This window comes from Petromyzon marinus, chromosome 34, assembly GCF_048934315.1.
Source record: "Petromyzon marinus isolate PM22_M1 ecotype Great Lakes invasive population chromosome 34, UKy_Petmar_22M1.pri1.0, whole genome shotgun sequence".
NCBI classification, from domain to species: domain Eukaryota; kingdom Metazoa; phylum Chordata; class Hyperoartia; order Petromyzontiformes; family Petromyzontidae; genus Petromyzon; species Petromyzon marinus.
Window position 1 is genome coordinate 11,123,901 of NC_133700.1, and position 27,668 is coordinate 11,151,568.

General features: G+C 45.3%; 1 protein-coding gene across 8 annotated transcripts; it reads right to left on the reverse strand.

Moving 5' to 3' along the window:
• Window positions 1-203: 203 nt before the first annotated feature.
• LOC116948709 (cyclic AMP-responsive element-binding protein 1-like) lies at window positions 204-27,664 on the reverse strand. 8 transcript variants are annotated; one of them, XM_032965688.2, is made up of 9 exons: window positions 26,239-26,353; window positions 13,680-13,725; window positions 11,567-11,647; window positions 11,318-11,440; window positions 10,167-10,267; window positions 8,199-8,350; window positions 7,252-7,443; window positions 4,465-4,570; window positions 204-3,021 (listed from the first exon to the last, which is right to left on the reverse strand). In XM_032965688.2, the coding sequence occupies exons 4-9, from the start codon at window positions 11,330-11,332 to the stop codon at window positions 2,877-2,879; spliced, it is 711 nt and encodes a 236-aa protein (XP_032821579.1). In that variant the 5' UTR covers window positions 11,333-11,440; window positions 11,567-11,647; window positions 13,680-13,725; window positions 26,239-26,353; the 3' UTR covers window positions 204-2,876. The 8 variants fall into 8 exon arrangements, with proteins under 8 accessions (XP_032821579.1, XP_032821577.1, XP_032821578.1 ...); XM_032965686.2 differs by lacking the exons at window positions 11,567-11,647; window positions 26,239-26,353 and adding exons at window positions 14,628-14,743; window positions 15,384-15,503; XM_032965687.2 differs by lacking the exons at window positions 11,567-11,647; window positions 26,239-26,353 and adding an exon at window positions 27,464-27,664.
• Between the last annotated feature and the right edge of the window lie 4 nt (window positions 27,665-27,668).

A 27,668-nucleotide genomic window follows, 5' to 3' on the forward strand; every position in this document is an offset into this window, starting at 1 on the left:
ATGTGGAATTTCCTACAGCTGGCTAAGGACTGTAAAAGAGTGCTCATGTGAGCAGGACAGCACTAAACTTCTTTCGATATTTATGGAATTCGTGGCGGCTGCATTGCAGGAACATATGTATTAATTCAGTTGTTTAAAACTTAATTACAGAAACGCACTTCTACAATTGTAATGATGCAATTACATACAGGTGGGAGCACAACTCCTGTTTAAATGCATTTTAATCACATCATGCTGCTTGCGGGGGGTACAAAAACTAGTACATTGGCCGAACCAAAAAATCTAGCACTAAGGCACAAGCGATTTTCTTAAAATCCTAAATTATTAAAAGCACCAGCCTGTAATTCTCTTTTTTTATATATTTTTTATACGTACATTTTATGTATAAAATCTGAAAATTGTAACATGTGTTTGAATGTTTTCATTTTAAGCAAAAGTGATTTCGTCAATACTGTACTGTGGAGCTAACTTAAAGGACTTACAAAGTGTTCACACATTTAGTAAGTAATGAGCTGGCAACAATGAATAAATTATCCTTCGCTAAACTACGAGACGGCCATCGATGATCACATCTGAAAAGGCAAAAAAAAAACGTGCGTTTACGCTGAACACGGGTGGACAGACCGAGTGAAGTGGAGATTCCCCAAGCCACCACGGGCTGCTATTGCCTTGATGTTAATAAAGCATTTAACGGAAACTTAACTTCCCTGTATTTAGTAATCAATTCTCTAAATCGTTCCCCATTGGGCATCGTTCATTTGGGACAGGATTATAGTTTGATACTCAAAGTCCGTGGTACACACACTTGACCAATGGGAGAGCTTCCCCGTGACTTATAACCAATGGTCTATGCACCCTTGGCTAATAATTGACTTCAAGTAATTTTATATCTGCTCCTTTACACCAACGATGTGTATTGGTAAGTGTTGGTAACATAAACACTATGTGTGTGCATTAATTCAAGCATAAATACCGAAATGCACGTAATTGGTAGCAGTGTTCATCGTTTAATAAAAGGCTTGAAGATATAAAAATTAATGATACATTGGAATGAATCACCGATTCCTTCCAAATGAGTAAAATGACTCCACCTCACACACTCAATTCTCCACCACACCCCAGAGAGCACTAGAGTGTGAATCAGTATTTTTCACTCATGTTTTATAAGCGAAATAATTCAGGAAATTGATTTCTAAACATGGGAAAATTAATATCACCTCCCCATCGTTCATTTCTCTTTGCTGCATCACAGAGCTACTACAAGTACTAACATCTGGGCCTAGCACGAAAACGCTTGTTTAAACTCCCTCGCAAACACCCATGCCGTCCATGACATCGGCAAGAAGTGGCCCCGCCAGGGTAGAAATAAAATAAAAAAGCCACCCAATAATAACAATTAGGATTGATATTCAAATGCAATTGAAATCATTACAATTCAATGATAATTCAAACAATATAAGTACAGCTCGAGCGACACAATCTCCATCTAAACCAAAAGCATACGGGGAAAAAAATAAAGTATGAATTAGTAATGGCAGCGCGAGTTGCGACGTCATTCGTGATGAAATCGGCAACAGGTCCACACGTGAAACCAATACGGTTCATTCGAAGTAATATTACTCGACTGACAAATGGTAAAAATAACACCTGAATAAATGAGCGCGAGCTAAAGGGCGAAAAGGTCTGCACTCCCAAAGTGGCGTGCAGAACTCGTATGATGAATCCAATCCAACGCGGAGGCTTCCTTGCTGGGTTCACAGCCACGCATTTAGCGACCTAAAATTGCTGTTGCTGGGTGCCGAGGGCCTGCAAAGGACTTGCTCAATTCATCACTGGGGCCTCCACTTGAGCAATTATTGGTAACCCCCAACCCCTCCCATTCCCACTTACAAGACTCCCAACCACTCCCACCACTTCGACTTTTGATACTAAACTAGTTTAGGCATGCGTGGTTCTGAGCAATGTCCTATATTCCCGTTATTTAAATCCCCAAGTCCCCAAACCCTAAAAAAGACCCCTAAACATTCTGCTTCAACGCCAAACTTGAGATATGACCTCGATCTCTAAGCACCTCCTGCTGCTAAATTCTGCCAGCCCTCAGAAGGGGTGAGGTGCGGGGGGTGCGAATCTACATTTGAACATTTGAAGCCCAACCCAGCATCCCAGGACATGCACGTCCATCACTGTTATATATATACGCGCCATGTGCACGTGGATGGGGTTCCCCCCCCCGCCCCCCCCGTCGTCTGTTTCCTTGCCGACAAAAGCAGTGAAAGTTGTGCAGGAGCGGTTCCAAAGGGTACATGTGTAACGCGTTGGGGGCAGGCCGGGCGACTCCCATCCGTAAAAAAAGCTTGAGGATGAGAAGCCGGGGGGGGAGGCGCAACGTTGAGGTGGTGCCGATACACAAACCACACAGGCTGCATCAGCCTCGCCTGGGGCTCACACGCAGTGTTCGGTACGAGCACCTTCAACCCCGGCCGTCCCTCTCCCTCGGCGCCTCCGTCTTCCCACGCCCCAAGGTTCGCCGGGCGACTTCACGGTTGGATCAACCGCCCCCCACCCACCCCACCGTCAATCCGTGGACGCTGGGCTACACGCGGGAGCTCGGCAAACGCTCCACGATCACGTGCGGCGAAGTCGCCACACCGCCCACACCTCCCCCAACCTCCCCCCCCCCCCCCACCCCAAACCACTTCCTTTAGATTTGGCCTTCTCAGCAAGTGACAGGTTAAGAGTAAAATTTTCCGGAGACAAAATGCAAAAATGAAATAAAATGACGAGAACGCAGTGTAAAAAGGTAAACGTTGGCGCGGCCTGCACTCGGTCGGTCCGCGGTTGAGCGCAGGCGGCGCCCGTTGCTGCTGCCGATGCTGCTAGTCGGTCTTGTGGCAGTACAGGTCCTTGAGGGCCTTGAGCTCCTCGATCAGGGTCTTGTTCTGGTTCTCCAGGACGGCCAGCCGGTTCTCCAGGCACTTGACGTACTCCTTTTTTTTCCGCCGGCACTCCCTCGCCGCCTCCCTGCGGTGCGACATGGCAAAGGGGGGGGGGGGGGTGGGTGGGGGGGCACTTGAGTTGACAAAATTGGCACCGGCATACGCATATACGACCAACGAACAAATTGCCTGCAATGCGCCCGGTCTCGTCAGATTAGCAAGCTAAGCAGGCTACAAGCCTGGGTATTTCTTGGATGGAAAAACACAAAACACCAGAGAGGTGTCTATAGGCCACTGCAGGACTACGTTGTGGGCAGCGATAGGCAAATGGAGCAGAATTCATTTCCATACTGTACGTCTATGCTCCCACATGTACATCAGTGGCGAGTGATAGCTGAACCGGTCCTGAACACTCCCCCCCCCTTCACCAACCCGCACTGCCCAGCATGGCTAAATGTAGTCCAAAAGCCCCCCATGACGACCAAGTGACGTGGGGAGACCTCATCCACCAGTGGATTGACAAGACGGCTGTTGACATTACACATACAACTGCAACCGCCGTTTGCCACCGATCGTCATGTCTCCACGGTGCTTGTGCCAGGTTAGGTGCACTTTGAGATGATGTGCATTGGCGAAGGCTCGCTGGCAGGTCATGGGTCAGAACCATGTGCTAAGGGTTAAAATTGGGGTAACTTGACACAGCACATGCACTCCCCTGTGTGCTAACTGTTTGTACATACACAACTGCCAGTTGTTAATATCGAATGAATCAAAGCTGTTGCAGGAAAGATCCTACAGGCTAGTATCTTAAGTCTGCCACCCACCTAAAACAAAATTATTCGGCAGGGCATAACCAAACACGTTGTATGCTTTCGAATTATCTTGTCACCAAAATACTTGGCCACCTCATATTCCTGCAAGTGGATAATTCTGTGGTTCACCAACCCCTGCCTTTAAAGCACTATTGCAAGCACACACCGCCATGTACAGCACATCAATAACTTTACTCAAAAGTACATCTCATTACCTACAAACTCACCGCTCAATCTATTTATTAAAATAATCATCTATCTACTCAACTAAATACATATTTATTTACCTACATACAATTATTATTTAAAATGTTAGTATCTAAACATGAAAACATTTAATAATTTACAGAAGATGGAGGTGTGACAAAAATTACAGGAACACCAATGTTTAATTCTCATAGTTTGGTGAAATAAAGTTCAGAACCAAATGTAATGTTGAGTGTTTTTTTTTTCCATGCAGTCATTGACAACCAAGCCAAGACCATCAACCCACAACACTTGGGAACTTGGTTTAATCCACAGATGGATAAAACCGGGAGTCCCACCCAGATGTTCAGCGGTGCCCACACAGTGCTCGGACTTCTGAGCCACCCAGCCATCGACTGGCACACTCCTCTACCTACCCACCCACCACATAATCCTGTGCTACCCAGCCACATATTCGAACACCCATTTACCCACCCACCACTGCCACCCCCTGCTGTCCTGTGCCACACCTGTTCTTCATGAGCCGGATCTCTCTCTTGCGTGTCACCGGCTCCTCGTGAATTGATGGCGAGCTCGCTGGCGACGCTACCACCATGTTCTGCTGCAGGTTCCCAGCTTTCAGCGAAGCGCCAAGCGAATAGGGTCAGGAGGTGGTCATCATCATCACCACGACCAGCGAGGGGTCAGGGTGGGGGAGGGGGGTGGATAGAGAGAGTAGGGTGTGAGAGCAGAGGGATGGGTTTTTGTGGGCATTAAGAAGTTAGCCGGCAAGTCACATTTCCACAACCATTAACATGACAAGTTTTGTGATTTGCTACTTTTAACACTTTCCAACCAAGGTTCAAAGCGTTTATCCATTATCTTTGTTCGTCGGTCTGTAATGGGGGTGGAGGGGTTTGCACGAAAACTCTAAAAAAATAAAAGGTAGTGTGTTAAAGATTCATTTTGTGATACTTGTTTACAAATTTAGAAAACATGTCACGTACATCCAAGTGTTGGCCAGTACTTTGATTACCTTTTAAAAGATCCTGAACCAGTGGTGGAAACTGTACGATAGGCCAACCTGACTAACAACCTGGGATTTGAACCCATACCCTTCTATTAGGGAGTTGAACAGTTTGTAATGGAGCCATCTGGCTGCTTAAATTAGAGCTGTAGAAACTACAGCGAGGGAAAAAAAGTATTTGATCCCCAGCTGATCTTGTACGTTTGCCCACTGACAAAGAAATGATCAGTCTATAATTTTAATGGTAGGTTTATTTGAACAGTGAGAGACAGAATAACATAAAAAAAATCCAGAAAAACGCATGTCAAAAATGTTATGAATTGATTTGCATTTTAATGAGGGAAATAAGTATTTGACCCCTCTGCAAAACATGACTTAGCACTTGGTGGCAAAACCCTTGTTGGCAATCACAGAGGTCAGACGTTTCTTGTAATTGGCCACCAGGTTTGCACACATCTCAGGAGGGATTTTGTCCCACTCCTCTTTGCAGATCTTCTCCAAGTCATTAAGGTTGAGGCTGACGTTTGGCAACTCGAACCTTCAGCTCCCTCCACAGATTTTCTATGGGATTAAGGTCTGGAGACTGGCTAGGCCACTCCAGGACCTCAATGTGCTTCTTCTTGAGGCACTCCTTTGTTGCCTTGGCTGTGTGTTTTGGGTCATTGTCATGCTGGAATACCCATCCACGACCCATTTTCAATGCCCTGGCTGAGGGAAGGAGGTTCTCACCCAAGATTTGACGGTACATGGCCCCGTCCATCGTCCCTTTGATGCCGTGAAGTTGTCCTGTCCCCTTAGCAAAAAAACACCTCCAAAGCATAATGTTTCCACCTCCATGTTTGACGGTGGGGATGGTGTTCTTGGGGTCATAGGCAGCATTCCTCCTCCTCCTCCAAACACGGCGAGTTGAGTTGATGCCAAAGAGCTCCATTTTGGTCTCAACTGACCACAACACTTTCACCCAGTTGTCCTCTGAATCACAGATGTTCATTGGCAAACTTCAGACGGGCATGTATATGTGCTTTCTTGAGCAGGGGGACCTTGCGGGCGCTGCAGGATTTCAGTCCTTCACGGCGTAGTGTGTTACCAATTGTTTTCTTGGTGACTATGGTCCCAGCTGCCTTGAGATCATTGACAAGATCCTCCCGTGTAGTTCTGGGCTGATTCCTCACCATTCTCATGATCATTGCAACTCCACGAGGTGAGATCTTGCATGGAGCCCCAGGTCGAGGGAGATTGACAGTTCTTTTGTGTTTCTTCCATTTGCGAATAATCGCACCAACTGTTGTCACCTTCTCACCAAGCTGCTTGGCAATGGTCTTGTAGCCCATTTGAGCCTTGTGAAGGTCTAGAATCTTGTCGCCGACATCCTTGGAGAGCTCTTTGGTCTTGGCCATGGTGGAGAGTTTGGAATCTGATTGATTGCTTCTGTGGACAGGTCTTTTATACAGGTAACAAGCTGAGATTAGGAGCACTTCCTTTAAGAGTGTGCTCCTAATCTCAGCTCGTTACCTGTATAAAAGACACCTGGGAGCCAGAAATCTGATTGAGAGGGGGTCAAATACTTACTTCCCTCATTAAAATGCCAATCAATTTATAACATTTTTGACATGCGTTTTTCTGGATTTTTTTGTTGTTATTTTGTCTCTCACTGTTCAAATAAACCTACCATTAAAATTACAGACTGATAATTTCTTTGTCAGTGGGCAAACGTACAAAATCAGCAGGGGATCAAATACTTTTTTTCCCTCACTGTATTCCTCTCAACGAAAAAATTATCAACTGGCTACAATGACCTTATTTAACCTGGAAATCATTACCAAGCATCATTGTTGGAATGTTTGGCCAATTCCACAACCGAGTGCTCAGCATGTGACAGTGTGACACGCAAAGCTCTGCTACAATCAAAGCTCTGCATTGCTATCTCCTGGCCATCACACACCAAGCCTACAACACCTCGTATTCGGAGCCAGTCTTTCATTCAAAGCTTAACTCTACTTAGCTATCGAGAATTAGGGTTGAATTGATTATAGGGGAAAAAAAAACCCACAACTCATCTAGCTCTCCGATTTGTTTTCAGGTTGCACCGCGAGTTGTTCGGCAAGATGCCCGACGTTTCGCGCCACGTGTTTGACGCTTCTGGAAGCACGCGAAGCGAACGTGGCACATCATCCAAAATAGCGCGAGGTAGAACCAAAAAAAACACATAGCAGCACCAATGCAAACACCTACATATGCAGTCGAACTTATTTAGGCACACAAATGTCAGCGAAGGACCGCGTCACTGTACCTTGCACCACAAATTGTCCTCCCTGCAGCAGCACCGGCTGCCCGTCGGACGTCTGCGCATACTGAAGGATGGTGGCCGGCCCGGATGCGCCCCCCGTCCCGGACGATGGGATGGCGAAGGCCTGCAGGCCTTGCAACGCTTCGGCACCCCCCGCTGTGGTGAGGTGAAAGGTTCCGCCTTGGCCGATGGTAACTGTGAACGAGGCCAAGGACGGACAGGGCGATCGGATTTAGATCTGCAAACCTAACTATTCATGCCCCCAACACTCCCCCCCCCCCTTCAACCCCCCTCTTCCCCGCACCCCCCCAGAGTCGATAATTTACCACCATTTGAGCTTTAAGCCGTTTTACTGTGTTCATAAGAGAGCTTACAGGGAGAAGGAAAATGCATTGATGATAAGTAATATTGGTAAGAATGCAATTATAATTACAAATATTTTTGGTCTCATTGATATTGGTTTTAGGGTATTCCATCTAGTTGTAGTTTTGTTTGTAGAGTTTTTTTTAATTAATCTAATATAAATTAGCGTATCATTTGCATGCCCTTTGGGGACGTTTTTTCTTAATATATTTATATAAAGTCAATTTAATTTATGCTTCATTTCCACCCTATTCACTTGTGCGTTCATGTCGATTATTTGTTTAAAGAGCGGTCGTGCAGTGATTACCACACCTCGCAAAGAATATGGAGAGCGGAGTTCGATATTCTCCACGGTGGTTAACATGATATGTGACTTGGTCCTGGGCCTCCCCGAGGCCTCACGAGCTTTCAATTATCAACTGGTGGTGCGTGAAAACACCAGCGCTGGGGAAACAATGGCGGCCACACCACCACCTCATGCGCCATGCCGGCCTTGCTCGGTGCATGCATACGGCACTTGCCCGATCCGTCTGTTAAAGGCTATACTACTGGGGGTGTTTGTCTTTGCGTGCACGTGCGAGTCGTACTGTACTGGCCCCCGGAGGTTTGGAAGATGGAGGAGATTTGGGTTCCACCAGCCGAGTTGGCCTGGCTCTCCCCCTCCCCCTCCTCCTCGCTCTTTTCCTCCAGTGTGGAAGCCACGTTTGTCGCGTCGGCTGAAATCTCGTTGAAAATTTTCCTGTGGAAGACGGTGGTGGGGGAGAAATGGACCACGGAAAACTTAATAATCGTTTGGTCAAGTAGCGTTTCATATATATCGTTGAATCCTACAACCGCGGAGGAAGAACATTGAAATCGGCTCGTGCAAGATACCAAGTGGTTTGTTACATCCCAGGTCAAAGACAGTGATGGCAGGGGAAGCCTTCATTTAGCAGTGGATTGATCACGGCTGAAGATGGATCGTGTCAAATTTATTTTAGTAAACAGGAGTGAGTCCCAGATGTGCAGTGCTGGTTTAACCGTTATTAAAGCTCATCGTCACTGTGCTGGCATCTCGATACTGCCAGGGTGCAAAGTCAAGCCAAGTGGTTTCCCACTCCAATACGCATTGTGCGACACTCATCGTCTGCTTACAATCCCGAGCCTAAGACCTAATCAAGAACTCCAAACCGCATTTCAGCCGGATCACAGTTGCCTTATGAACAATAGTAACTGGACCTAGGGTCAATTACAGTGGTGCCTCGGAGATCGAACGCCCCAGAACTCGAACAATTCGGTGATCGAACAAAATTTTCGACCATTTTTTGCCCCGGACATCGAACAAAAATTCGGAGGTCGAACAACTGGAAAGAACCGGTTTGGGCCGAGACGCGTACCCAGGGTGACCGACACAAAACTAGTATCTTGCACTAAAGTCGAATTACCTAAATTATCAACAGAAGGTGTATATCGGAGTAATTATTTATGTGGCAGATGCTATATTGGACAGACGGGAAGTAACATCAGCATAAGACTAAAAGAACACCAAAGAAATATTAAATTCTCAAACACAACTGTCGGCAGTGGCAGAACATGCTTGTCAACAAGGACACTCAATTGATTTTGATAACGTTGAAGTGTGTAAAACTAATTATTACTGGCAAAGAATAATTAAAGAATCCATTGAAATTGAGAGAAATAAAAATAACTTTAATCGCTCTGACAGCTACAGGCTTAGTGCGGCTTGGAAGCGTATTATTAAATAATACATATTACAATTCCTTACAGGGGAAACATACTAATTAACGGATTACTAACGTAGCATATAATCACAATAACACATTACAACTAATTACTAATCTACAACTCATTACTAATCATAACCATTGACTGATTACCAATCGATTATATAATTACAATACCCCCCCCCCCACCTCAAATCACTGCACCTGAATGAGTTAAATGATGACGTCACCCTGCTGCTCTATTTAAGACGGGGAGCAAGTGAGGGCTTTACCATTCTGGCGAATTGCCCGATGATGCTGGATGTAATTACCAGCGAAACGTCGTACTCAAACTGTAAATGTTGTGGATTCACTCTTCAACACACCGGTGGGCTAAAGTAGTGAATTATTTGTCTTTTGTCAACGTGACACTTTTTTTGCTGATTGGCCGTGTCGGGTGGTGGAGGGTTACGACACATTTATAAATAACGCGATCTAACCCAAAAACTTTTATTATGAATTTTATGTACTGTACTGTATTTTAATATTGTAAACTGTGTAAAAATGGCCCATAATAGGCACATCCTTGGGTGGGGAACCAATTAATGCTATTTCCATTCATTCTTATGGGGAAAAATGACTCGGTGTTCAAACACGGTTCTGGCACGAATTAAGTTCCATCTCCGAGGTACCACTGTATAAGTATAATTACAGCAGCGTTTTTTGCTGCAATCATAAATTCCATTAAAAAAATTCTTACAATATATTCCCACTGACGCGAACGTAATTGTAAATGACCCTGGCCCTGCTGGGAACTGGACTCTGCCAACCCATGGTCAGTTTGATACACACCTGAACGATGGGCGGCGCGCGAGCAACTCCTTGCGCTTGCGCAACTCCAATGCGTTCTGCGCGCCCTCCTTGGAGTTGTCGGTCTCTGTTGCGACTGCCACCTAATAGCGCCGTCAAATAACGAAACAAATCCAAATTCCAAATCAGAATTAATGGTCAATCGGTAAAAAATAAAATCAGCAACAGCTGCCACCATCCACCACGAAGGGATTGTGAAGCCACCATGGCATTTGAGCCAAGACAGGGCAGATCAAGATTTTATGATTTAACTGAACTGGCAGATGTGCCACCTGTGCTCTCCAATAAAAAAATAAAGGCAAAGATCTCTCATTTTGCCCCAACAGACTTTTGGGGCAGGTGCTGCTACCGAGCCGCTATGATGTCCGGCACGGCATATGAGGGGGTGGGTGGCCAGCACCATGCCCAGCCGCCTTTGCCCCTCCCCAGTGATGATGGTTAGACAGCGCAGCAAATACGTAAGGCTCAGCCGTCCTAGGGGAGGCCCAGGACCAGTTCAGATATTCGTTCCCAATGTTGTCCATAAGCGGAAATCAAACTCGGGTCACCGATTTCAAGGCGTAGTGTGCGAACCACTAGACCACCAATCGATAAATACACACACGTACAAAGAATCCCACTTTAGTATAGCCTAATAAACTGCAATGAGTGGTAGCGAGCAACTATTAAGGCCAACACAAGTCGTGCTGGGGGGGGGGGGGGGGGGGTGGCAGCGTCGCCAGCAACACGCTTGGTTGGACTCGTTTCCCCATTGCTCATGTTTACAGAATGAACCAGGTACTCATTTAAAGCAGAGTTGACACCAGGGGATGCCTTCATCCTGCTCAGTAGATTGACTCGTGGTTGACGATAAATTATTATAGCTAAGCTATACAATTAATTAAATTAATCTATTACTCCACTCTTATTGGTTCTATATCTCCGTTAAATCGGGGCTTGGTGTCATTATCAGCATCATCTGCCACGTCACACTGCGTGTGGCTTGAAGGGTGTTTCGGGAGGCAAGTTGTCAGGGTGGCTGTCATTTTTAAAGAGGCCAAACCAAAGTAATCCATTACAATTTTAATCCCAGCTTGAACGACGGCAATTGGCCACCGTGTCGCACCACCGGCAACATCCCGTGTGAATCGTACCTGCACCGTTTGCATCTGCGGGGGCTGAATGACGGACGGCTGCGCGTTCTGGATCACCGTTGGTACCTGCACCTCCTGACCTCCGGGCAGGTGGACGACCGTCACCTCAGGACCCGACACAGCCTGGCGGCAGAGGACAAGGGACGTGAGAATGAAAGATCGGGAGAATGCGGGACAGTCGGATAGGGAAGGAGCTGGGGAGAGAAGGTTGCCTGCGTATGTGATAATAAAAACAGTTTTTTTAGTTACCCAGAATATCCTCACTGAGTATCAAGACTTTTTTCAGTGGGGTCCTGTGCTTGGGATGTCTGCACAATTGTTTGAGAATTTCTGTGTGTGGGAGAAAAGCAGAGCCTGGAGGAAACCCACGCAACGGAATGTAACACTCAAATACAGCAACACTCAAAAACACAACAACCTACGTACTCTACGGCCATCTACTGGCTACCTCGGTGCCCTGCAGGTTGGGGATGCCCAAAACGCGACAACATCTGTGCGATCTACCAACCCCACCCACCTCCAAGGCATTGGATCACACGCATCCGCTACCACCGTTCCTGGTTCAAACCCCTTGTGGTAAACATCGCTCGTGTTTAACATTCTCACGTCTCGGGCCAATTTGCCTGAACCGTGTTGATTCTTCACTCTCATTTCTGCCACAGGAAGGTCGAGGCGCGACAAAATCTTCCACGCTAATCAAGTATGTATATATACACACACACCATCATTTTTCTACGATCTTTTTGTCAATAATCCACTTGTGGATGATGACCTACAAGCCCAGACGGTCATACGACCATACTTCACCACGTTGGCCAGTGCAGGTTGATGAAGGCGGTGCCTCAGACGAGGTCATAACATCATGCACCAGGTTGTTGGGTTCACAGCGCAGTGTGCAAACCATCCCGCCCCCTCCATCACCAAGAAACCATAACCACCGTCATCTTATTACCTTAGCAGAACCAATATCAATGAGGCATCTTGTACATTAAGGCATCAGTAAAGGGCGCACGTCTGGCGCTAAACGTACAAAGGCAATTTGGTCTGTGCAAGCTGGGTGTCCGCAGAGCTCGCATGGAAGAACTCAATGCGCATCGCCACCAGTGATATTGATCTGCTTGGGACGGTGGTGCAAATTTAAACACGCTTCTCGGAAAGTCGGTGACGGAACACTCGCTCAATGTGCGACGAACAAACTCTTGTTATTCATGGCGTTCGTTTGTTCAAATTGCATTACAACTGTGCTGCCATCAGAACTCCCAACGTGCAGTGCGCCAACCTGTATCCGAGATCGCCCTCGGAAGGTAACGTCACGTAACTGTTTTTTGACTTCACTTCAAGTCACTTCATTCACACTCATGGTAACCCTTTTATATGCCCTCCACAGGGGTATCAAGTGAAACCAACGTATTTTTAATCATGTGCTGCATCAGACCACAATTTAAATGATGGTTGTTATGCAGTTGTTGGCGACGAGGCTGACACCATCAACTCTCTACAACGGAGGACCGTGGTTTAATCGTCACGTGTGGGCAAGAGCTTAATTTCAGCCAGGTCGACGACCTGGAACACTGAATCTGCAGCCAGTAGATGACATCCTCTCGCTATAGCTAACAGCAAATTACCTACTCCTGTCTATAATCTACCAACACAGAATATGGATCCAAACCTAGCACCTCAATAATACTGGCTCATTAAATTTCCGTTATTCTACACTCAAAAATCAAAAGTGTCTCCTGCTTGAACAAGCATCGAGGGAGAACTCATCCTTCACAGGCTGTCATGCCGGTTGATGCAAATTCCACATTACCATGGTGAAAGCCACCTACACAATATTTATCCAAAGTCTATTCCTGAACTTGTGACATGATCCGTTTATAACATCATTCCCAATACCAGCTCTTCACAAGTGACGCTGATGGCGTAGGAGGTAATGCAATGCCATTTGTTTATCCGGGAAAGCCTCACCGAGGCTCAAAACTCCTTTTCGGAATGATCCTGGATGGTGACGTTTGACCAATTACTTGTCAACAAGTATTTTGCAAGCAGGAGAAAATTGGAGAACCCAGAGAAAACCCAACAAATATACGAGGAGGTAATACTGAAAAGGTGCACACAGATGAACAGAAAACCCATTTGCTATACTGGCAACTATTGTGGCCACCTTGCAGCCCAAAAAGTTGAGGTTCTACGCATACAAATAAAATTGGTTTTGATAACATCAAATATGACCGCAACTCAAGATGCCGTACAGAAAGTCAGCTTATTTGTATTGCAGGTGGTCAGTCAGTGTGATCCACCAACCCCTGCCTCCGAAGCATTGTATTAGGCATGCGCCACCAATCCCAGCTTCGTAACATACCTGTGACTTCACTTCCTGTGTAGGTTCTGCTGTCTCCATCATCCACCTACCACGCACACAGAACACATGGCAGTCACACCTGTGCTCTGTGTTGAGAATATAGAATGAGAAAGATATAAATGTAATAAATAAATGAGAACACAACAATGAGAATGGAAAATATCTTTCTCATTCTATAATCTCACTCGTCATCATTCCAGTCTATAATTCCCATTCCCTATTTTATCTACATCACGCAGGATGCACACACCAGTCACACCTGTGCCTGGTGGAGGACAGGGCTCAGTCGTTATGAGATAGGTGCTCAGGTGGGACGTCAACATCACACTCCACCGTAAGCCAGTTTGACAAATGAACTGACAGTCCAGTTGTCATCAGTCAAACACTTCCGTGCCGGATTACTAACACATGCAGTCTGCTATCAAGTGTGTTGCACGTTTGTGGATATGACCCAAAAAAAAACCATCATACCTGTTTAGTGTAATCTATTGTGAAGCAGTATGTTAACCCAATCCCAAAAAAGTAAACAACTGTTCCTATAAACAACCATGGTAGCAGGGTTCTGCAATCTCTGCATTGAAATAGATACTATTTCTGAATGGTATATCGCCTGGATAAAATCAAGGGCATCCATCTGAATAGGTACGCAAGCCACGTTAGAAACTAACACAATGGCTACATTGTGGTAAAATTCAGCCCCATCCCCACAGCTAATCTGTGCAGCAGCAGCACTGCCACTGTTTTGAACACACCATTAAATTAAAACAGTACAATACAGAAATAAAAATATTACAATCAAATCAATGTCAAAGCATAATCAAAACACCATTAGGGACAAGCAAGGTTTATAAACTGCATCAGCGTGACAAGTGCTGAAAAACCAGACCCACACGCACCAACAAGGGCGTAATGCAAATACGTAACGACAGCGTCACGACACTGACTCACCCAGAGTCCAGCACCGAATGCCATTCGTGCGGTTTACACGCGAGCGTCCTGTCCCATTTATGATGCACACACGAGAATGCACACGCCGCCGTTCGGGGCAAAGCGACGAGAGGGCCCTTGACGAAGGCATGGACACAAACACACGCGTGCGTACGTCACGCGGGCTGAACCCAGCACACACTGCTCGCGGCTGACGTCAGCGGCGTGAGTCACATGGGCATCATTGGGCTTAAAAATAGTTTTCTTTCAAGAGGGCGACGACTGCGCATGGAGGGGGGAGAGAGGGCTGCCTGGATGGCTGGGTGTGAGCGAGTACACATGGGAGGAGGGGGAGTGTGTGCGAGTGAGGTGGAGGGGGGGGGTAACTCTTGCCCGAAGGCTCCCCTCAATACACTGTACAAAGCATGGCAAAGGTTGTTCTCATTTGAGATCACCATTATGACACCTGGCCAGTGGGCAGTTATCTTCGTGTCTCTCCCCACACACGGCGGATAGCAATGACCCGACTGGTTATGCTGTCCCATGTAAGAATGCACAGGCGTGTGCGTCTATTCTGTAGGGATAGACTTGTTCTCATAAGAATGTGGAATTTCCTGAAAGCACAAAGAACGCGGAAATGGGAAACCCCAAAAATGTTTTTACGCGTATTTTCTCAAGACACGCATATAACAACATTTAGTCCATTTACAAAAAAAAACAATCCATAAATGTGCCTTCATACAATTATGAATCGTGCACACGCTTGTGCATATATACCAGACTAGCTTTATGACCCGGCTTCGCCCGGGACTTGGATGCACCACGCCCGGCCGCCTTGGTCTCCCCAGCAGCGATGTTCACACACCACACCAGTGACTCGTTTGAGGCTGATTCGACCTAGGGGAGGCCCAGGACCGGTTCAAATAATCGTCACCGGTGGTGGCCGTGAGCGGGAATGGAACTCGCGTCGCCGGGTTCGTAGCGCAGCGCGCGAGCCACTGCACTACAATGCGTTACGCTTCCACATGCGCGGGTCACATGACAGATTTGACGTATTTTATCATTTTTGCATGGTGTACAGTCTGGAAAGTACCCACATGGCAAATTTCAAGTTTGTTGCATGTCGGGAAGTACGCTAAACATTTTGAACAGACACACAAAACCACAACTTTGCCTTTTATATATATGGAGATTACAGCACGGAATTTAAATCTCAAAAATACAAAAACAAAATCTGTATTATAATAGAATAGATTTGTTGCCGGAGAGGTGAAGGGCGAACATTCAAAACGATCGTTCAAACTCAAAACTCCGGACAAGTTTAATATCATAACAGCTTTTTTTCCCTTATTTTCTGGCAACAAAACAGGTGTTAAGATGTTAAAACACCAAAAGTTAAATATCGTTGAAATCACTTCATCTCAGACTGCCATCAACAGCGTATGAGAATAATGATCTGCCTATTTTCAATCTACTTACAGGATGAAGGCCTCCCCTCTGTGATGGACGTGGGGTTTTTTTACCATACTAAACCACACATGGTCAGTCCAGGTTGACAAAGGGGAGGCCCCCTGTACCAGTTCAAACACCACTTGCTATTGATGTTCGCCATGGACGGTAATGAAACCGTCACTGGTTTCATGGTGCAATTCATGAGCCAATGCTCCACCCCAACAGAACCTCCTCGGACTGAACAAGAGACCATGTTGGAACGATATGGCTCAATATCCCCACCGACTTATCTTCATTAAATCTGTATTAATCTAATCACCAATTATATGACAGTTGAGCTACTATATATGCAATGAGGTGAAGAAACATCCTATCCAGTACTCAAATTCAGTTAGCAAAGCTTCAATTATCCCATCAGGGTACGACCTGGAAGGTGACATCCCTGAACTCGTTTTCAAGTCAGTTCAAGTAAAATCGAGGACTTCAATACAGACAATAAAACCGCACACACCACTGGCTAACCACTTTGTTACACAAGCATGACAATCAATATCATTACAGCTGGGCGTGGTGCACACACGCCTTGTGATCCAGCGGTTTTGGAGGCAAGAGATGGTGGATCACGTGGATTTTTAACACTTCCAAAACCCACAGCTGCAGTGGCCACTAGATAGTAGTACAGGAAGTGGGTTCAAGTTCCCATCTCTGGAGAGCTTGAAATATTATCCCAGGGTTTTCTCCAGATAACTCCCACACACACAAAACACTTGTTAAATAAGAATTTCTCAAACCCCCCAATGCAAGAAGTTCATGGAAAATTATTAGGATTCAAAGCTTTCCTGTAAAAAAGAGAATTATCATTATTGTTAGGATATTAATATCATGAAATATGCTAACACCGCACACAAACAGATGGTAATAAGGCTTGCAAGGGTTAAGTGATGGGCGATAGAGGCTAATGCAGCAAAATACATGATTGTACTATTGATACTTCTATGCCCCCACATGCATGGTCTCCCACCTTCACCAACAAGCAGTGAAATTTTGGTCAGAGCCTTGCCTACATGACCCACACGGTGCGGCAAGGCCCTCCTCCACAGTGGAACAACACAAGGGCTGCCCATTTACCCATGTAAATTTTTCATTCCAAGCCAGTGGTGAAAAGTTATACTATAAATACAACAACCACTACTGCCTTCCCAATAAGTATTTTCAACTCATCAACCTCAAATATATCAGGAGTAATGGGGATGAATCACATCCACAAAACACACACCTTAAAAATGTCAATTGCCAAACATCCCAATGCACTACCCCCTCCTGAAAATATACCATTGACTCCGTGAGGTCTTATCAGGTAAATATAGAATGAGTATGATTGAGAATGACCAGGATATGAACTTTTGATCTTATGAGTGAGAGCAAATGCTGCTTTGCCAACTTTGCTCTCATGGACATTCAATAATAGAATAGTAAAACGGCAGTATTAATTGTAATTAGTGTCATGTATGACAAGTAAATAGTGAGCACTGCACTAAACTTCCCAAGGGTGGAGTGGTGGTGCATTGGCAAGCACAACACGCTATTAACCTGGAAACCGAGCTTTGATTTCCCGGTCAAGGCTACCGTCAGTGGCGAGTGATCTCTAACGTGGGCCTATTTAACCCTTCACCAACCTACACTACCAGCATGGTGAAGTATGGGCAAACAAGCCCCGTGACCGACAGAACATGGAGAGGCCTTCACCCAGTAGTGGATTAACAAGGGCAAGATGTCAAGTTAATGAGTACGAGTAACAATAGTCCCACACACCTGCATCACATTGCAGAAATACAAGGAAACCGGACACGAGAGAAATCTATGGCTCGTACGTAAACACAAACACACAGTGTACTACCTGGCCAAACAAATAACAAGTAACGTATACAAGTAGCATTTTCTACGTGGGTCTAGCGGTGTACACCGCTTGGTACACTGCAAGCACTAAGCCGTACGTGGAATATCTGAATGACAACTGGGTCAAACCTCAAGGAAGGGGGGACGTGGTTCACCGAGCAGTGGCCGCTAAGCACAAGAACACGTGCCAAGCCAGCGAGCAACCACGCGTCAACTTCACCAATTTTGTTCATGTAGCGCCACATGGCCGAGCAAACATCCAGTTCTGTCCTATACACTCTCCACGTCGACTCTCTTCGGTCTGACATAATGGTGGCGGCGGGTGGGGGTGGGCGGCTAAAACAAATTGGTTTACTTGGCAACATGTTCACAGTACCACGGGTACTGGGTCACTGGCCCTCGATGAGAGAGGAGCACCGTAAATATCTACTTTATGGCAAGAGCGCTTAAACTGCAACCCGGAAAACGCGTCCACGAGACAACTCGCGGACTAACTGTATATACGACATAGATTTGCATACAAGACTGCAAGTTGCGACTTGACCACGAGATGGCAGCACAATGGATTCTTGAATATATCTGTGCAGAACTTTTAAGCGTTGCCCCTTCGGAGGCATGGCATTCCCTCCGTGGACTCTGCATGCCAAAACACGTATCGATGAAATTGGCCAAACATCCCAATGCAGCGCCTTCCTCAGTGGAATATTTAGGGTTATGGCGTTCGAGAATAAAGTACAATATTCATCAACACAGCAATGCGTTAATATCGGTAGACCTGCAAATCATAACTTTGTGTTAAATATGACGAATTATGTATAAAGTGACCTATTGCCTTAGCTTTCTCGACAAGTGGAAACACATTCCCACCCCCCCCCCCCCCCCCCATTGTGCAAATTGATAAAATACAACAAAAAAATGCCGAGGCCTCTTATCGGTGGCTGATACAAGCAATGCATTGCAAACATTCATGCGCGTTTGTATGCGAGCCAATAACTATATACAAATAAAACGAGGCAGGCAGATAATGACATGTGCGACTGGTGATATCTACAATTTGGCGGCAGTCTTCGAAAACATCTTAAGTGTGCGTCTAATATCAGCGTGTGTGTGTATTGGGGTAACCTTCATCATTAACTTTGAGGTTTTAAATTCAGTATATGCTTTAGTAGTGTGTACATGTGTGTACGCATTGTTATGTATATGTGCTAAGCTCTATCACAATGTGTCTGTTTCGTTGCTTTTGTGTCCCGATGCATTTAGTTTGACTCGATTGTACCCATTCATTATATTGTGAGTACCAATGTGTATATAATAGGATGTATCAGTTTGTAAGAAACATCACCCACGTCTGTATGTGTAGAGTACGACTAGGTATTTGTGTGTACGTACTATCGTATTTGTGTACTTGTATGTACGAGCTACGAGTTTGTACAAGCTACTCCATATGCTGTATGTATCAGTGTGTATGACTATGTACTGTTCTAACATGTCTAATGGTAGGTACTACCGTGTAAATTAGTACTGCACTCCTGTGTACTATGCCCTTCTCTATTGTGTACACAAGCACTAGTCTGTTTAGAATCCCTCACTGTCCATGTGCTAGTGTCTGACATAATGACGATATACTCATGTACATACAGTGAGGGAAAAACGTATTTGATCCCCTGCTGATTTTGTACATTTGCCCACTGACAAAGAAATGATCAGTCTATAATTTTAATGGTAGGTTTATTTGAAAAGTGGGAGGTAGAATAACAAAATCCAGACAAACGCATGTCAAAAATGTTATGAATTGATTTGCATTTTAATGAGGGAAATAAGTATTTGACCCCTCTGCAAAACATGACTTAGTACTTGGTGGCAAAACCCTTGTTGGCAATCAGAGGTCAGACGTTTCTTGTAGTTGGCCACCAGGTTTGCACACATCTCAGGAGGGATTTTGTCCCACTCCTCTTTGAAGATCTTCTCCAAGTCATTAAGGTTTCGAGGCTGACGTTTGGCAACTCGAACCTTCAGCTCCCTCTGCAGATTTTCTATGGGATTAAGGTCTGGAGACTGGCTAGGCCACTCCAGGACCTTAATGTGCTTCTTCTTGAGCCACTCCTTTGTTGCCTTGGCCATGTGTTGTGGGTCATTGTCATGCTGGAATACCCATCCACGACCCATTTTCAATGCCCTGGCTGAGGGAAGGAGGTTCTCACCCATGATTTGACGGTACATGGCCCCGTTCATCGTCCCTTTGATGCGGTGAAGTTGTCCTGTCCCCTTAGCAGAAAAACACCCCAAAAGCATAATGTTTCCACCTCCATGTTTGACGGTGGGGATGGGGTTCTTGGGGTCATAGGCAGCATTCCTCCTCCTCCAAACACGGCGAGTTGAGTTGATGCCAAAGAGCTCCATTTTAGTCTCATCTGACCACAACACTTTCACCCAGTTGTCCTCTGAATCATTCAGATGTTCATTGGCAAACTTCAGACGGGCATGTATATGTGCTTTCTTGAGCAGAGGGACCATGCGGGCGCTGCAGGATTTCAGTCCTTCACGGCGTAGTGTGTTACCAATTGTTTTCTTGGTGACTATGGTCCCAGCTTCCTTGAGATCATTGAAAAGATCCTCCCGTGTAGTTCTGGGCTGGTTCCTCACCGTTCTCATGATCATTGCAACTCCACGAGGTGAGATCTTGCATGGAGCCCCAGGCCGAGGGAGATTGACAGTTCTTTTGTGTTTCTTCCATTTGCTTATAATCGCACCAACTGTTGTCACCTTCTCACCAAGCTGCTTGGCAATGGTCTTGTAGCCCATTCCAGCCTTGTGTAGGTCTACAATCCTGTCCCTGACATCTTTGGAGAGCTCTTTGGTCTTGGCCATGGTGGAGAGTTTGGAATCTGATTGATTGATTGCTTCTGTGGACAGGTGTCTTTTATACAGGTAACAAGCTGAGATTACGGGCACTCCCTTTAAGCTCGTTACCTGCATAACATACACCTGGGAGCCAGAAATCTTTCTGATTGAGAGGGGGTCAAATACTTATTTCCCTCACTAAAATGCAAATCAATTTATAAAATTTTTGACATGCGTTTTTCTGGATTTTGTTGTTGTTATTCTGTCTCTCACTGTTCAAATAAACCTACCATTAAAATTATAGACTGATCATTTATTTGTCAGCGGGCAAACGTCCAAAATCAGCAGGGGATCAAATACTTTTTTCCCTCACTGTATCATGTACAATACCACTATGCACCGCTATACATTGTTTAAATATTACAAGACTGTATATACATATATACGAGTGTACACCGTACACTACTCTGGTATTAGGCACCTCTCGCAACCCAATGTATTTACTACTATAATCAGCCAAGAATGTCTGTGCGTAACGCGCGTGACATCACCCGACGGCGACTAGCCCCCCTCATTAATAATCATGAACAGGTGGGCTCCTCCACATGGACCCCCCCTCATTAATATTCACGAGCAGGTGACGTCACTCCACATCCAACAGCCCCCCTCATTAATGATTATGAGCAGGTGATGTCCATATTCTTTGGGTCTTTCGGTAAAGTCACAGATCATCAAAACGTCCACCAAATGGACCCCCCCGCTCATTGATAATCATTAGCAGGTGACGTCACTCCACATGGGAGGGGGGCCGAGGTGCCTCCTCCCCCCTCCTCGGCGTCAACTTACAACCCTCACTACAAAGGCAGAACCCTCACGTCACGTGATCTTCGTGACGCTGTTGAGACATCGAAGTAAAAAGGACGTCATGATGAACAAGTGATTGTAACCTTTATAAATGCAATAGGTCTGTGTCACCGCGGCCTTACGCATTGCACACGAATGGATGCAATGAATGACGAAGTCTGCTTTTCGCTTGAATGTTTCAGATTTACTGCAATAACCCCTGTCCTTGGACAGGCTATAGGTTTGTAATGTATTACTTAACAACCTGCAATCTTTTATATTTCTCATGTAACAGTTGTTTTTTGGTTAGATGTTTTAAGACGCTTCATTGCTGCGGGGTACTTTATTTTATTTGTTTTGCATTCATGATATTGGTAACCCAGCTCCGTCTTGCAAGACTCCACTCGACTCTTCGAGTTCTCAGCTGGTTAGACAAAATAATATACAGTAAACCCTTGGATTGCGAGTAACTTGGTCTGCGAGTGTTTTGCAAGACGAGCAATTTTTTTAAATAAATATTAATTTGATAAAACGAGCGAGGGTCTTGCAATACGAGCAGTACGCATTAACTGTCTGCCGAGTGTCACGTGATCACAACTGATATAATACAGGTGCTCTGATATACGAGTGCTTTGGATTACAAACACGTTTCCGGAACGAATAATGCTCGCAATCCAAGGTTTTACTGGTATATGGGCGTGCAGAGGAGGCCCTCGCTAACCTAGCTCTGAATTGACTTGGACACAAACATACACAACTGCTACTGCACTACCATTCTCTACACGTGTCTACAGTTGCATCAGTGCTGGCACTCAACAAGGACATTTGGCAGGGTTGTTATCTGTGGGAATACGAGTCCCACTCACAATTTTGACAAAGTTCTGTTAGTTGATTTTGATGCCATTGAAAATGACGATTTTTTTGCACACATCTGGCGTAAAAACGACTAAGTTATCGGCCACGTGTGTCGAGACTTAAAAATGCGAGTTTTTGTTAAGGCCAATTCTACATAAATGCATGGAAATGTATTATAAAAGTTACATTGTTTCGCGCCTTATGCAGCCAAATGTGAAAGTTCAATATAAACATTTTACTTTTACCATTAATTTCCGAGCAATCTTTACGTCTAACGTATGGAGCGAGCGATGATCGCGCGGCTACATTACCATAACGGCGCGGATGCACACGCGATGTCTACGTACGGTGCGAAAGAAGTTCAACAGACTAACATACACTCCCGTTCTTAACCGTGGCACTTTTGCCATTAAATTTCCGTGCATTTTGTTTGTTTACGTTTTATTTGCTGAGCGAGCGACGTCCGCGCGGCTGCATTACCGTGAACAACGGCGCCGCTTTGCAATTGGTGGCAGCGCCGTGCCCAGCAGTCGCACAGGAGGCAAACGAGACGAGCGCCGTCGTATTGAAATCAAGGCCATAGACATCAAGTCAAAATTGGGGGGGACCAAATCGTCCAGGTCCCCCCCCCTCCCCCCCAGAAAAAAAATCTAAATTTGAAACTCATTTCCTGCCTAAAATATTAAAACATTCACTAACACATAGGATGGACTTTTTAATGTATTTATTTACAATAATGTCTAATAGTGTATTGTATTACATTGCTGGGTTTTTTCTTAACTTTTCTTGTTTCATTGTACGGAATGGCAGAGATCAGGGATTAATCAAGTACAACCATAACCACAATCATTTAAACATAAATAAATTTTATAGCAATATATTTGGGGGGGTCATTTTCAGTGTATTTGAATATTGAATATCGGGGACACATCCCCCCCCCCCCCCCCAATATATATTATAATTACGGCCATGAGTTAAATCACTAAGTCTGCGTAATGAAAGCTCACAATATAGCTTAACCGACTTAAGGGTCATCATTGTTTATGGTGTCCTGCATTTATAACGTTATATCCAGCAATGTCGTGCATGATGCATTTTAAAAGTGGAGCAGTTTAAAATTAGGCCGGCAACACACGCAACCTTCCTTGCAGTAACTTTACTTTTTTTCCAAGGAGCTTATCGGTATTTCTTGCTAAAACATGTTTAGTAGCTTGTAGTTTTATTTTGCTACCTTTTCAAAGAAGCTTCCCAACAGTCAAAACGCATGTATAACGTAGCCAAAGTAATTGGAAGTATGGCAAGCCACTGCAGCTATACACTTTTGAATCTAGACTGCAAAATCATTTTCTTTAGAATTGCTTTTAGTGTTATAGTTTGATGTCCTTCCCCCGCACCTCCGATGAGCACGACTGGCTAAGTCCGGTGCGAAATAAGTTCAATCATACATACCTTAGCAACACATTGTATTTATATTACACACATGCCAGAAAGTAGCAAAGGTTAAGGGCTGCTAGCGGCAGTACTCACAAAGGGAGAAATTTATTGCTCAAAAAAACTACGTTCTGAGAACGTTTTGGGTCCGACTCGCAGGCTCAATACTTGGCAATGCCGAGCGCCTGATCGCAACCTGGAACCCAACGACTCGGCTACCCACCCCTCCACCTCCCACTGCATTTTCGTCTCATTCCATCACCAAACACACATCACAATCGGTTTCCTGTGACATCATCGCCATCGCGTGGGACTGCGAGCGTTGCAAGTCTTCAAAATGTTGGGAGATTACAACTAACTATAACTCGTTGTTTTTATTCTACCGGGTAAGGCCCATCAGAGGATCCCACAAGCCTGGCCCCATACTGGGCAATGGTGTGTTACACACAGACCTTGCCTGTTAAAATATTCACAGAAACTTGCTGTGATCAACTAGAATCGAGGTTTTCGTTGGACGTTGACACGTGGTCGTACAATCACCACGAATAATTTGCCCACATCCTTTCTGAGCAAGTGATATTGTATTGTAGTTAACTGCAGCGCTCCAGTCGTCACACATCATCTGCCCATAAAAGCTACCGAGGTATCATTAGTCTGTGTGTAATGGGGGGGGGCATTTACTTATTGGGGGGGGCATTTACAAATTTCTCAACTTGCGTGCGAGACCTATGACATCTCCTTCATGTAATTCCTGTATAGATTTATACTAGAGTTAAAACTCCAAGTGCCATCTATGACTATATAGCATGTAATATTGTGAAATATATTACCACGTGTCTTGGGACAAAATACTGCAGTTCTAACTATAGTTGGCAGTATGTGTTATGCATATAGTACTCTATGTACGGTACTGTTATATTGCCTAATAAGCATTAGTATTGTGTGTGTACTTCACCATCCTATTGTAAAGGAAATCGTATTGCCCACATGCATGCTATATATTACATGGTAGTTTATTACTAAGAGCATGTATTAGTGTACTATCGTGTAGTATGCCTGTGTAGTAGCAATATTGCATTTTTCATATTCTTTGGGTCTTTCGGTAAAGTCACGTAAATAGGTTCAAAGAAAATAAAAAAAACTTTACCGAAAGAACCAAAGAATATGAAATCCTGCAGTCACCAAAGCTGTAAGTCAATATTGCACGTTACAATGATATTTAAGTGTATTACTACGTGCTATTGTGTACGCATTAACATCAGTGTGTACTAGAGTGTTGTCGGACTCGAGTTGACCACAACGCAATTTGTACACTATATGGTTTAGAGTAATGTACTTCTGTGGATATACTTGTATGTATTGTAATAGATGTAATATGTTGGACTGCATAATGCTGTTGATGGCCCATATATACTGTATATGGTTTATAGTAATGTGTACGGTTTGTAATGGAACTATGTATCGTGTAATATTGCACATTACCAAGTACTATTGTGCATGTAAAAGCATTAGTATGTAACACACTTATTTGTGCTAAGTCCTGTCGCCATTATATGTATCTACATGCATTGTATATTATGACTATATACTATGCCATATTGTATGTATTATCGTTCACTGGTGCATATAACACTGAGTATTATACTTCATATACGCACGTGGAGTACGATGTACGGCTACATGCATACAATGTATATTACAGTGCCATGTCCTACTGGAAATGTATAATTAGTATGTGCCACACACAATTCGTATCCTACAAACCTCCAGCAATTACCCATTATATGTACTATGTTAGGCCTACGTAACGTACTCTATTAGTATGTAGACTGTGATACAACAGTACTGTGCATGTATTAGTATTTACTGTACGTACTATCGTGTACTAGACACTGCGATAGTACCACAGGGCCCCACGTACCCACGTGGGGCCCTGTAGTATGACTACGTACAATGTGTATTAGTAGTACTATTGCGGTATGTACGAGTACTCGACGTACTACACAACTATCACATTATCTGCCAGCACGCTCAGGGCTCGAGCCTAAACGCCGCTCGTGGCCTCCGTCGCTACTGCTACTGCCACTGCCGCCGCCGCTTCTTCTCGTGTCGGTCGTAGATGTTGTCCATCTATTGTTGCTCTATTCGAACCGCCAACAACACAACGGACGCGCTCGCTCGCACAAAGACACGAGAGACACGCACGCGCGCAAACACACAACACACAACACAAGAGACACCGCAACTCCCGCCAAAAAAATCCCCGAGCACACCACGCGCACGCGGAGTCACGAGCGACGTAACCAACACTCACCTCGTCACGGACTACGGCACGACGCGCGCGCGGCGGGACACACGCCTCCGGTCCGCATCACGGACGCAGATCGGCAGCGTAGGGAGGTGCGGGGTGGGTGGGGGGGGTGTGGAAATAGCGCCGGCAGAGGGCGCGGAGGGCTATAAAGCGCCCAAGTGGGTGGCCTCGTAGCGGTCCGCGGTCAACGGCGGCTTCCCATTGGCTAGCGCGCTTTTGCAAAGTGCACCCCAATTTTTTTCAAACTTTATTTATTTATTTTACCCCGGGCGCACTTTGAGAAAGTGTGAATGTTAGCAATGCAGTATGCGCCGTTTCGTATAACGAAGTACTTGCACCGAATATAATATTACAGTTGTACTAATAACTTCATTATGCTTTTATAATAAAACCTATATTAAAGTCGGCTGTGCTTTAAGTACCATTACAACAAAGTAACGGCACACTTTCATATCGATTATACTCGAACAGGGTACTATTATTTTAAAAGGTGCCGTAAAAACGTGAAACGCCTTCCAAATAATTCACCTTATTCCTTAGCGCCCGAACGCGGGGTGACGTAATGGCCACCACGTACGATGACGTCAGTGCGTGACGTCACTGCAGGTTACCGCTTCACAACATTGAGACGGCTTTACGAACAATAACATCTCATAGCCGGGGTAATCCAAGCGCAGCAGCGCAGCGTTGTTGCTTTAGAGTCGAAATTTGTCAACAATCTCCCCTCGGCACAAAACATCGCGGTGGTGAGTGTCTCGCGATATCGCTCTGGATTTTTCGTTTGCCGGCGGCCTCGGTCTCGCCTAGAGCCGCTGCCGGGGGAGGCGAGGGTGACCGTGGGCTCCGGGGCCAGGCGAGGCAGGCTCTGTCCCGCGACGTTCGAGCGGGCCTGATCTCTTAAGATTAAAATTGCGGCCTGTGAAACATTGTAACCAAATAGTTTTGCGCGAATGATGCCTTTCTAAAAAAAAAATATCTGAGCCTCGGACATGAAGACTGCATTTCAATGACCCTAAAGGTGGCTTAGTGTGGCAGAGCCGCGGCGATTAACACCTGGACCCCCAGTATCCTAAAAGTCTGGCTCTTGCAACCTGCCCCAAGCAATACACACAGAACCTTGACAATCCCACTGGTGCCTTAGTCTGGGCTCCGTGAGCTAGAGTCGTGCATTGCGTAGGAACTAAGTCGTTTCCTTGCCTTCCTAAGTTGTAAAGATCACAACCCTTACCGTTTAAGTAGCCGTTGGCGATTTCTTGATATCTCGATTGATCTTCATAAGTTGCAATCAGGAATGCATTGTGTACGGACGCACGCTTTGGGATCTGCATTGACGAGAGAGAGCGAGACGAGCTCCTTTCCCCACGGGCGCCAAGAGCAAGCGTGTTGTTGTTGCTGTTGTTGGTCTCCCCCTCTCCCCTCCTTCACCAGTGGCC

Excerpts from the sequence above, each read along its gene's own strand:
- LOC116948709 (XM_032965687.2), bottom strand. The coding sequence starts at position 13,721 with ATGATGGAGACAGCAGAACCTACACAGGAAGTGAAGTCACAG. Across the intron at positions 8,351-10,166 it reads GCGCGCCGCCCATCGTTCAG|GAAAATTTTCAACGAGATTT; the intron begins GTGTGTATCAAA and ends CGTCTTCCACAG. Across the intron at positions 3,022-4,464 it reads ATCCGGCTCATGAAGAACAG|GGAGGCGGCGAGGGAGTGCC; the intron begins GTGTGGCACAGG and ends GTCGCACCGCAG.